Genomic DNA, 12,253 nt, shown 5'->3' with positions numbered 1-12,253 from the left:
GGATCTCCTGACACACTTCAAGCAAGAGGGTTCAAACTCCCTGTTTGGGTTAGGAGATGGGAATCTCTGGTTTACGTCTGTAAGGAGATTCTCTAGAGAAGGGATTAGGAAGGGAGGATTGTATGCAAGTTCCAGAGTGGTGGGGAACCATGCCTGAGATGGCCAGAACGGAGTTATCAGGACAAGGGAGCACTGGTCTTGTCTTACTTTCTGTAAGAAGCCAAACCTTTAGAGTGGTGCACAGCTCGATATTGGGACGAATGGTAGTCAATGAATCAATAAGTCATATGTTATTAAAGTCTTGAATAATCCTTTATTTTCACAAAATTGCCAGCCAACGCGTTTCATTCATGAGAATAACCTCCTTCAGGGCATGAATCCACGTTCCCAGGTGAGAAAATGGAGGTAGAGATAGTAGTCCGAGCTGCATGGGCCACCTTGGTGAGGGCCGATGTGCGCTGAATCTGGGAGCAATGCGAAGAGATGAGCCGTCTGCTTCTATGATCACCACTCTTATCATAGAAGCGGGCGGCTTATCTCTTCGCATTACTCCCAGATTCGGTGCACACCGGCCCTCTACCTCCATTTCCTCACCTGGGAACATGGATTCATGCCCTGAAGAAAATAAACGATTATTCAAAACTTTAATACCATGTGACTTTTTGATTCATTGACTACCATTCATCCCAATATCGAGCTGTGCACCACTCCAAAAGTTTGGCTTCTTCATTTGTCTGCGCAGCAGTTGGCACTCAACGACGGCAAGTGCTGGAGTAGCTTGTGGATACTCAACCAGATTGACTATAGTAACACAACAAGGAAACTTCACAGGGAAGTGTGGTCACCATGTCCGCTGTTGTTTCGAACTGTATCTCACTTTCTCCAAGACTCTTTGGATCATGGCAAAGGGAGGAAATGCATATGCGTTGATTCCTGACCAAGGTTGTAGAAAGGCATGCACTGCTAGAGCACCGGGGTCGGGCATTAAGCTGAAATAATTCTCTAATTGTGACGTAAGACGGCTCGCAAAGAGGTCTATCTCGAAGGGGCCCCAGATCTTGTTCAGGGTTATGAAAACAAAGACGTTGAGCTTCCAGTCGCTGTGATCTAAGAGGAATCTGGAATTCCAATCGGCAGAGATGTTCGACTTCCTGAGAAGTTATTCAGCTTTGAGAGCAATTTTGTGCTCTAGACAGAACATCCTGGCTAGATTGGAGAGATCGGCAGATTTGGTATCTCCCAAACGATTGTAAGCAACTGTGGACATATTGTCCATCTTTAAGATGACCGACCTCCGCTGGAGGGTATGCTTGAAGCTCAGGAGGGCATAAAGGCCAGCTGTAAGTTCCCAAAAAATTATGTGGTGAGAAGATTCTTCTTGAGACCAGGTCCTTCCTGTGTTCTGATTCAGAAGGCATGCACCCCAACCGTGGAGGGAAGCATCCGATTCCAAAATTAAATCTGGCTCTGAACCAAAGATTGCTTTGCCATTCCACGCTTCTAGGTTGCCTAGCCACCAGATTAGTTCTGATTTGGCATCCTTGTCTAGGGTAATTGGATCTTCGTCCCTGAGACTGGTTTTTAGGGCTCTTCCTTTAATCCTTTGTAGGGCCCGATAATTCAGAGGGTCAGGAAAAATCGCCTGAATAGAAGAAGATAGAAGACCTAAAAGTCTGGCTAGTTCCCTCAGAGGGAGATCTTGTTGACTCAAGACAGGTCTTATCTCTTTCTTTATCTTTGTTATTTTGGTGGAAGGTAGTTGGAGACATTTGGAGGTATCCAGGGTGAAGCCGAGGAACTCCAGGGATTTTGAGGGGGTCAGGATAGATTTTTCTTTGTTTATAATGAATCCTAGTCTTTCTAGGTTTAAGGTCTTGAGACATTATCAGAATGTCATTGAGGTAAATGATAAGGCGGATACCTCTTTCTCTTAGGAAAGAGGCGACTGCCCTCCTTACCTTGGTAAAACACCATGGGGCAGACGAAAGTTCGAAAGGGAGTGCGTGGAATTGATACAGATGATTTTTCCACATACATTGGAGGAAAGGTTGGTGAATTTTGGCCATAGGAATGGTGAAATACGCGTCCTTTAAATCTAGTTTGACCAACCAGTCTTCTTTCAAGAGGAGGTCTCTCAGGAGGTGGATACCCTCCATCTTGAAATGCCTGTGGACTAGATATTTGTGGAGATGTCTTAAATTTATTACAGGTCATCAACCTTTCCCTTTTTTCTCTGAGGAATAAGGTACTTATAAATGTTAAAGTATCCAAGGGAAGCTCTATTATTGTGCCTTTCTGGAGCATTGAGGATATCTGCCTCTTCCACTCTATTGTTTTTCTAAGGACAGAGGTATGTCTCTTGGGAAGGAGGTTTGAAAGGAAACTTGAACAAAATCTATCATAAAGTCCTTGACGGTATTCAGGACCCATGGATCTTGAGTTATTAACTTCCAATTCTGGAAAAAAAGTTTGTCTACCTCCCACCTTTAAGGGGATGGGAGGGGAGGAGGGAGGAGGGGAAGACTTACTTGGTGGGTTGGAGTTGAATGAACCACGGAATCTAAATCCTCTTGAAAGAGTTCCTCTCCCGCGTTGGGAGTAGAAGGTAGGAGTGTTGAATTGCTGGTATCCCCATCCAATGCCATGGGATCTTTGATACGACCTCTTGTTAAACCGACCGGAAGAAAGGCCCTTCTTCTTGCCCTTCCAACAAGGTTATTGTTAAAGACTTTTCATATTTTTCTGTGCCTTTTCTAGGGCTGTAAATGTTGAAACAGATTTCCCCAGGGACTTGATGAGCTCTTCACCGAAAAGAAGGCCTTTAGGATTGGAAGATGGTTCTTTGTCAGCCATATTGGAGAGCTTGGGATTCATTTTTGTGAGAATTATTCTACGCCTTTCGGCGTTAATGCTTGCGTTGGCATTGCCCAAGAGTATTAGGGCTCTTTGGCTCCACCCTCTGATAAGTTCAGTGTTAAGAGGTGTGCCGTGGATATGGCTCTCTTCAGCGGAGTCGAGAATTCTTGCAAGGGGGCCAAGGACATTAAGAACACGGTCCTGGTAACCTTTAAGTGATTTTTCCATGAATTTCCCAGGGTCACGACCGAGCTTAAAAATACATTTTATGAGCTTGGGGTCCAGATTGGGGGTCCGACAGGTCTTATCTTCAATGGAAGGCCTTGGGCATTCTGCTCTAAGAATATTCCTAGTTTACCTTTCTAGGAGATTGCGAAGCCATTTTTTTGATACATTTTGAAACATGGTACTACCGGAACGTTTCTGAAGATCTAGGGTGCTTTAGGATTAAGGGAGAAAACATTTCTACCCCTAAAAGGTGTTATCTTTAGAGAATGTAGGGGCGTCTTACTCTGTGTTGTAGAATCATCGTCTTCTTCGTCCAATTCTAAGATGTACTAGTCAGATACATCAGAAAATTCATCATTGATGCTAGAGGGGTCATCTCCCCAGTTATGTTGAGCACTATGGGATTTTGTGCCGCTAGGGACACCCAAGTAATTTGTTCCGCGATGGGCACCCACAGATGTTGTGCCGCTAGGGACACCCTTGGAGATTGAGGTGCGAGGACCTCCAATTAGATTTGAGGTGCTAAGACCTCCCATATTTGAAGAGGTGTTAGGACCTCCAGTGCTCATAGGGGTAGAGAGTTCAATATTTTTACATCATCATAAATAGGCACCTCATTAATCTCGTCTTCTTGAGAAGGAAGAGGTCTTTTAGGAGGAATGACCTATCCAAGGGTCTCTAACATGCATGACCTAATTTCCCTTTGCAGCATTATTCTAAAACTTTCTTGATGAAAGTTGGGAAAAGAGGCACTAGCCTGTTGTTGATATACTCACAAGAGATATTGAGATTCCCTTGAATAATACTGATGATCTGACTCCTTTTTTTTTATTTATTTTTTATAATTAAGTTATCTAAAAAATGTATATAAATCTCTCAGGCTTCGTTGTAAAATAAATGCTTCGTGTTTATAATAAGGGCTGAGTCTCTATCGAACAGCTGATCGTCAACTGACGATCGCAAGCTTGGTATTTGCAATTGAAATGGCAGAAGAAAGTCCATTGGTGAACTAGGCACGAAGCGTCTCTGTTGCCAAGGTAAATTCCTCTAACTCCTGTTTTGTACGATGCGATGTTCTGCCTGCATCGTATGCCGGTAGAGGAAGGATCAAGGAAATGGGCCCATGTTGCTCGGCAGAGGAAGGGCACGTAGGCTAAGCGCCTGAGTGGGATCAAATCAAAGCACTGGCAGCGCGTGAAGAGGCGCGAGGTGAGGAGTGAGTAGTTAGCCTGAGGGGAATTGAATCAAAGCCCGTAGCACGTGAAGAGGCGTGGGGGATAAGCGGCAAATTAAACAACCAAATTAGGAATAATTCTAACATTTGAGATAGTACTTACGTGTGCTGTGAAAGGAAGAAGTTAAACACATAATAGAAAAATACAAAGTAAGCAATATTGAAGGTGGGATTATACCTGACCACGTAGGTGAGGGGGTGGTGGGAGATCTCCATAAATTGGAGATCGGTAAGGTGAGGGGAGGAGGATGGGGTGGGGATTAGGCCACCAATAACTGAAAGAGATAAACTCAAAAGAGAGAGAGAGAGGTTACTTATCTGCTCGTAGCCGCATTTAAAAGAGACAGATTGTTGTCAGCTCATGCCATTTATTTTATTTCAATGTTCTTTTTTGGAACTTTGTATTATGATGTATGCGGCTGCTTGGAGACTGCATTAAAAGATATTGCATAAGGTCAGCCTTCGTTCTTGTAATGAAATTCAATATTTTTCTTGGGGAAACACTGCTTCAACGTAATTTCATCCCGCCTGCTGGGAACCTTACCCATTTTTGAATTAATGGTTACTGGACTGATTTCAGACGTGGCCAATTGTGGTTGTACAGCTTGAGCATCCCTATGTGGGATAGCAGTTATGGTTCACGTAAATTGTATTAAACTTCTGTAGAAAGCAACTAAATCTGTGTATATTACCACAGCTCAACATCAGTAATGTTTGCTATGCCTGGTTATGGTGTATAACTGGGCAAGACGGATCACGTTGCTCCCTTATTACTGAGGTTAACGTATCCTACATTTTCTAATGTATGTGGTAGGGCGCCTAAGACCCAGTTCATGTGTTCTGGATTAAGTGAGTGGGATTTCTAAATCCTCATATGCTCTGTATTGGTTTGGTACTGCTACTTCAGTGTAAGTTGTGAAAATTCCCTCAGTTGGTATTTTCTGCTTGGGATTTGACCAATGAATAGAATACTTCTGTTTTGTACCCTTCGTGGGCCTCTACCATGATGGGAACGTTCTCACCTGTTGTGGGAGCCCATATTGTAATGACGTTTGTGTTAATGCATGGCTGCAGTCGAGAGGAGAGACCTGGCTCTCAGGACCTTCCTGCCTGCTCTGACCGAGTACTGTTATTTTCCAGACCGACAATACAACAAAAGTACATTACCTGAACAAGTAGTGTGGCGTTATGTAGATACCTCTCTCCATTGAATCTCTAAAACTTTGAACTTAAGCTTTCGTCAGAAGTCTATCTATAAGAGTAATTCACATGCCAGGAACTCCCAACCATCACATATACTTAACTTGATTCTCATGGTAGATTTTATTTACCACATCCAAGCAGAAATGATTAATCTGGCTTAGTCTAACTTAGTTTGCCTGTACAGGTTCCTATCACTGCTACTACAGTATACAAATGCCTGGCCAGCTATTCTACACAGGACATGTCAACAGCGACATTCTAGAAGGCCTTAAGAATATAAGATTGCCATCTCCTCATTGGAAGTTGAATTTGGTGTTAACCAAATTGGTGGGGCTACTATTTGAACTTGTTCACAAGGCTTCGTTGGAGCATGTGTCATGGAAAACTGGCTTCCACCTAGCAGTAACTTCAAATTGTAATTAGTGAGAGACCAACATATTCACCAGGAGTGCCTTACATGGTGGTATTCCATGCTAACTCGATGGCTTTGAGAACTCACCACTTGTTAATCTCTAAAGTAGTAGCTGAGTCCTAAATAAGACCATCGCTTTTGTACCATTCGGTTCCATTTCATCATTGGAAGCAGAGCTTGCCTTGCATTCTTTAAATGTTAAGAGTTCCTTTATTAATTAGACGAAACCAAGACCGTAAGGAAGTCCAAACAGCACTATGTCAGTCACGTACGTCACGGCCTGTCTACCTTCTAAAGAATTCATCTCCAGGTAAATAGTAGCCTTTATTGTCTTATGCTACCATTTGGCAAATAAATCTTTACCAGAGAGACCACATTCTACAAGGGGAAAACAGCCACGATGGCCTGCCTGATAAATATCCCTTTGGCATAAGTTGGCAAAGCACCTGGCAGTCATTGCAAACCTTCTCAAAACATGGTCTTGGTATAGAAGAAAAATAAGTCTTAGTCGGGATACTCTAACTTTTTTTTAACCTATCACAAATGAAAGATGCAGTGCAATCTGCACTGTATCATTTATCTTATCCAAGGTTGAGCCAAAACAAATTGTGTGAGGCAGCTGCATCACCAACCATCATGAGTCGTGGAAGCTCCTGTAGTTTTTAAGGGACAGTACATGTTTTCAGCTTTCTCACTGCGAGCCTAAATGACTGTGCTTTTCATCATGTCTACTGCATTTCAAAGCAGGTATTGCCATTGATGATGCAGTGTAGTCTGAGAAAATATTTTCTTGTGCTTTTAAAAGTCTACAGTCCGCAAAACCTTGCCTGTGATAGACTTCCAGAAAGGGTGCAGCAGCATAAAAAGCTGTTGGATTTTTCACCCTTTCTGCTGAATTATGGACAATGGATATATTGGTGACGTGCTTTGGGGTCCCAAAACACTGGAGCAATTGTAACATTTGTTCTCTATGAACCCATTTTTGATTATTTTCTTTTTCTTCCGGTTTCCAGTTGTATGCTATGTCTCTCTTGGTACCAATTGTCGCTATTAATTCTAACATTTATGACTTTAATGAATAATTCTATGATGCAGAACCAGTGCAGTTGACATTGCTTACACTCTGAAAACCTTTTGTAGATTTGTATTTTCCATAGTGGCAAAGCGAAGACAAACCTTATTCTTGGCTGGTAAAGCCTATTCTACTGTGGTGTGTTTAATTCTAGGTTTCTGTGCAATGTATTTCATGAAAACCATGTTATATTCCCATGTCGAAGTTATTGTAGCTTTCACTGTTCAAATAGCTTTAGACTGTAGACATTGCTGAGTAGTTTACATAAGTTGCAATTTTTAATTTCAAATGTTTTCACTTGGCAGCTGATTTAAGCAATGGTGCTAAAAAAGATTTCCCCAGTAAAGATGTTGCAAGAATATGGATTAATGATGATCTCAAAATGAGAAGTTTTTCACCCACCTTGGTGAGTATTTGGACTTGTAATCAGAAGTACAGATCTTTCAAATTGTTTTTTTTTTCATGGCTCGTTAGCTAACTGCAAATTAATTGTGTATTGTCACCATTAAAGTATTCTTCACTCAAGTAGGATAACTGGTAAAACAAGTGTTTCTGAATCTGCGTTCTCGTATTGTGTGTTGTCCCTGAAATTGATAGATCTTTACGCTTGATGTATTTCTTTGCCCCATAGTTGACCATTGAAGTGCAGATTGAGAGAATATAACCTTTCCTAACTAGAGTTAAGACATTTCTATTAAGGAGGACATGGAGGCAAGGATCATGCATTATCATGTAAAAAGCATTACTTGAATAAACCTGTCGGTGATATTCCAAGGGCTGCAACTCATGTGAGTCTGTGGAAGGACAGTAACCATCATCAACTTAACAGTGCATGAAGTCCAGGTACATAATCCTCCAAAGGAAGTAGCCCTTTTTGTATGAAATTACCACCTCCCATGCAGCCTTCCTCATCTGCTCCTATGAATCAAAACTGCATACATGTTCATCCAGAAATGAAGAACTAGCAAAAAACATCACTGTTTAATGACTGTGCGATGGCTAATAGCTAGCTTACACCTATAGAATTCATGTTCAGAATGTACCTAGAATCAACTTTCCAATGCCCATAGATATCAGGAGGAAAAGCAGTAAAGAGATACTACTTTTCCGGTCGGATAAACCTTACCTTCATGTCTTTATTAGCATTGAAACTTTGCTTCACGCTAGTTGAAGTGTTATATTCTATGCCAGCAGCGTATGTGAGAATTATCCATGTTGAAACTTCCATGAATGTGAATTCCTCTGATCTGTTGCTGCTAATGCCAGAAAGATCCAAAGTTTAGACGTTTGAGACCCTACAGCAAGACAACAAATGAAGCTTGGCCATCTTTGCTGAAATCGCCTTTCTCAAGAGATGCTTCTTCCTTTTGCCGGAGGACAATATTTGACTCGGCTAACTAGCAAAGGCACTCCTGTAAAGTAGCCTTTTTGAAGCAGTTTACTATTCTAAAGGCCATCCCAGTCTGGCTCAACCGTGAGAGGAGGTTTTGGTTGTGGACACATCTGTCTACAAGACCCAAATTCTGTGTCCTTAAAGTGCAATCTTTCCTTCTTGACTGCATCTTTTGGTAATGCCTCCTGAATGAATATGGCGGTCTGACTCTTAATTCTCCAGTGCAAAACATTGACCCCACCCGCAACCCCAAAACACAGTTCTCCAAACTGCTCTTCTCTGGACACATTTGCCTGCAAAACAGACTGCCAGCAGTTACTAATCGTTCATGTGGTGCTTCAGCTGCTTTTCCTATTGCCTTCCCTTGGTGAGTAACTCTCCACAATCTTTATCTGATACACCACTGTGCTGATGGAAGAGTTGCAATCTTGTATGCCTGAACCCTCCAGTCGCTATAGGGTGAAAATGGGAACGGTTAGGTGTGCTTCTGAATCATCCAATTATCCATAAAAAAAATAATTTTAACTTGTTTTTTTATTTGCATTTGACTCGCAAACATTCTGCAGACCAGTATAGGTTCCACAATGTGTTATAACATAAGCATGCAGAATAAAGGATGTTTGACTGACCATTTCCTATAGGGGACTCCATGCTTGTGTATGTCGACATGCTTTGGGACGCCATGTGTTTCAGTGAGCTAAGACAAAGTGTGGGCCTTCTGCCCTAGATGTGGCTGGTTAGTAACAGGGGATGCAACAGTAGAAAGATGGGGGAAAGGGGGAGGAGGGACACGGTATTGAGTTATAGTGCTAGTGACTTGCGTTGGACTTTGAGATGGCGTGCTAGCTCTGGAAAGTGCAGATAAGCGGAAACTGACTCGCAGGCAGGGGGGCTTAGGGGTGCATTTCAGTAGTGTCCGCACAACGGAGGAAGATAGCAAATGGTGTACAAATGTTTATACAGCCCCGTGGCCACTGGCCATGGGGCTGTATCAACATCTTTGCTCAGTTGCCGGTGGTGAGAGACGATCCATTCTCCTCCAGCAGGGTTTCCGTTATGTCAACATGTGCGGCTGCCAGAGCTAGAGACCAGGACCCAGAGGCCGAATGCAGCACGCCCCAACACGCCTTGCATAGTTTCCAACGAAAGCGGGGTTAGAGGGTGAGCAAAAAGGTCTGTGGGCAGGCCCCTACAGTCGCCCGGACTGGACGAAGTAATGTAGTGTGACCCTTCCACAGAGTGGAGGGGGCAGTCCACTGTGTCAGTTGAAAGGCTGGGGTAAGGGGCCAAGAGATACCACTCCGGGGCTGCGGAACGTTGCGGTTCCTCAAGTGGATCTCATGGGAAGGCCTCCTCTGACAGTTCAACTGTGCAGGGGGGGATGGGCAGGGGCCACCCCTGGGAAGCCCTAAGTCTGGGCCTCACAACAGTGTTAGCCTACTCTTCAACCCTATTTCTGGGAAGGAGGGCCTGCGTTCTGACTGTGTCATCGGTGTACCACTCTGGGAGGCGCATGCAAGCTATGGTGCTCCTCAGGCCCCCACCAATGGTCCAACAGATCCGAAGCAAAGCTGTAGTCTGGCGGGAAGAACAATGGAAGCACCACCACCAGGGCCTCCGCCGGTGAGTAGGAACACACTGCAGTGCGGACCTCACCCCATAGCATTTCCTCGGGCGGGAAGGTTGTGCGCCTCTATTATGGAAGCCTCCAGTGGCACCACAAGACCTATGCACAGCCGCAGCCAGGAGATGAAACAAGGGAAAGACCTGTGGGAGCCTCACGGTGTTAAGTAGGCCGCCAGGGTTTCACAACAGCACTGGTCTCGCCCTGCAGCACCGTCCCAATGGGAGGTGGGATATGGCGAGCGCCTTGATTTTTGGTGCCTATGTACCACGCGGGGGTAGCAAGGGATGTGGGAGGGCTCTCCCCGAGAACCCCCACTGGACCAGCTTGACCATGCCAGACAGTCCAAGGAAAAACCAGTGGGTGTCACACTTTCCTGACAAGGCCCTATGGGTCACACAACAGCACTGGCCTCTCCCTGCAGTGCCTTTTCGGTGGAGGGGAAGAGGGCGTACACGCCTTGATTTTGGGCACCGGTGCACCCCCAGGGGAGATTTGACTTTTCAGGGCCCGTCCCAGGCACCTATGCCTGACCAAGAGTCCCATGGTGAAGCTGCAGCTGGCAGAAGTGGAGAAGAAAAAGTCCATTTGGGGTCTCACACCATTAATTAGTCCTTCTGGGCCTCACCCCAGCACTGGCCCCACCCTGCAGTGCTGTAATGGCAGAGAAGGGGAGGGGCTCATACATCGGTTTCTGGCACCGGTGTATTACTTGGAAGGTGTGTGGCTGATAATGGTTCTCACCAGGCTCCTTCCCCGGCTCTGCAGGTCCAAAGCAGCTGATTTAGCCTGGTGGGGGAAATCAGCATAGTCCAGCTGGACCTTCACCTGCTATTTAGGCTCAAACGCAGGTGAAGAGGAGCGAAGGAGGGGGGGAGGGGTGTACGTGTGTCTGTGTGTGTCTGTGTGTCGCTCATCTTTGTTCGGAGTCTTCTCTGCACCCAGGAGGAGCTGCAGCCTAGCCCCCACATCACTCCTGACCTGCCAGCTTGGTGCCCCCTCCCACAATGAGACCACACACACAACCGGTCCACAGGGGATTACCTTCACAGCCCTGACTCCAGTAGGCCTCACCACTCAAACCCCACCTCCTGTTTCTAGGCCCGAGAAGGAAGGGTGGTTGCAGACTGGCTCCAGCAGATGGGGACTAGTCACAGGATCTGTCACAGGCTGGACGTACCACAGATTTTCCAGGGGGCAGGAGGAGGGCTTTCCTAAGAGTTGTCCTCACCCCACCCCCAGCGCCCCACTCCTCATCTCGACCTCCCAGTTGGCGCCACGCCGAGCACAGATGACCCTCATCAGGAGGCACGGGGCTCCTGTGATGATCGCAGCCATCTTCCGCGGGGCAAATCTTTGGGGGGTGGGGTGGTGGAGGGGGTGGAGTGGAGCCACAAGGGTCCACTGGTGACTCAGTGCCTATCTGAGCAGTTGGAGGCTGCAATGGATGATTGACTAGCTGGGTGGCGGCATGCTACTGAGACGTGCCTACCATATTGGCTGGGCAAGCCATGCCTGTGGGCATCCCTGATGAGGTGAAGACCCTCCATCTTGAAATGTTTGTAGATCTACCATTTGCTGAATTGGTTTTAAATAGGTAATTGATCGAAATATCGCAGTACAACAAAAACATGCAACAAGGTGCAGCACTTTCTGGGGCCCCCTTCACCCCCCTCTTCAATCCCACCCCTTCAAATTGTTAGTAGGGCTATCCAACCTCCCCATACCATTGCCTCTGACCCGCATAAGTCTGGATTTCAGACTCTAAAGTAGTTGAGCAAGAATCTTTGTGCAAAGGTGATCCATCTTTAGTCCACCCAGTTCTGGCAGATCCATACACATTTTTTAGGGCAGCCCCATCTCCCATAAACCAGTTGCTCCCTGCCCATGCACTAATGCAGACCTTTAATCACTCCTTGAATAAATGCGGTGTGTCTTGCTTTCCAGTGACTACAATGCTTTGTTGAATTATTGAAGCTTAATCTCCTTTCCTGCTTCTTTCATAGAATTCTGTTTGGAACTTTTTCCATTTCACATTGTGAAGAACCGATAGGGTCCTCATTAGAAATAGTCAGTTTTGAGTAAATCAGGCCACTGTGTCTTAGGTTGTTAAAACTCCTGGACTATTTGTTACTAAGGAAACCTCACCAGCCTTTGGCCAGAGGTCTATGACTGCAAGAAACTGTGAAACCACCTCTCTCTCACTCTGTGCCCTTTGGAAGCTTTGATTG

At 45.2% G+C, this 12,253-nt stretch overlaps 1 protein-coding gene across 6 annotated transcripts in view; it reads left to right on the top strand.

Moving 5' to 3' along the window:
* The window catches only part of SBNO1 (strawberry notch homolog 1), a 1,344,504-nt gene that overhangs the window by 250,599 nt on the left and 1,081,652 nt on the right, over positions 1-12,253 (top strand). For all 6 annotated transcript variants that reach the window (XM_078667602.1, XM_078667600.1, XM_078667599.1 and 3 more), the window contains one exon: positions 7,311-7,411. In XM_078667602.1, coding sequence (XP_078523728.1) covers positions 7,311-7,411 — 101 coding nt within the window. The remainder of the gene's footprint in view (positions 1-7,310; positions 7,412-12,253) is intronic.

This window comes from Lissotriton helveticus, chromosome 11 (genome assembly GCF_964261635.1).
Source record: "Lissotriton helveticus chromosome 11, aLisHel1.1, whole genome shotgun sequence".
In the NCBI taxonomy this organism is placed as follows: domain Eukaryota; kingdom Metazoa; phylum Chordata; class Amphibia; order Caudata; family Salamandridae; genus Lissotriton; species Lissotriton helveticus.
This window is presented reverse-complemented; position numbering and strand designations above follow the sequence as displayed.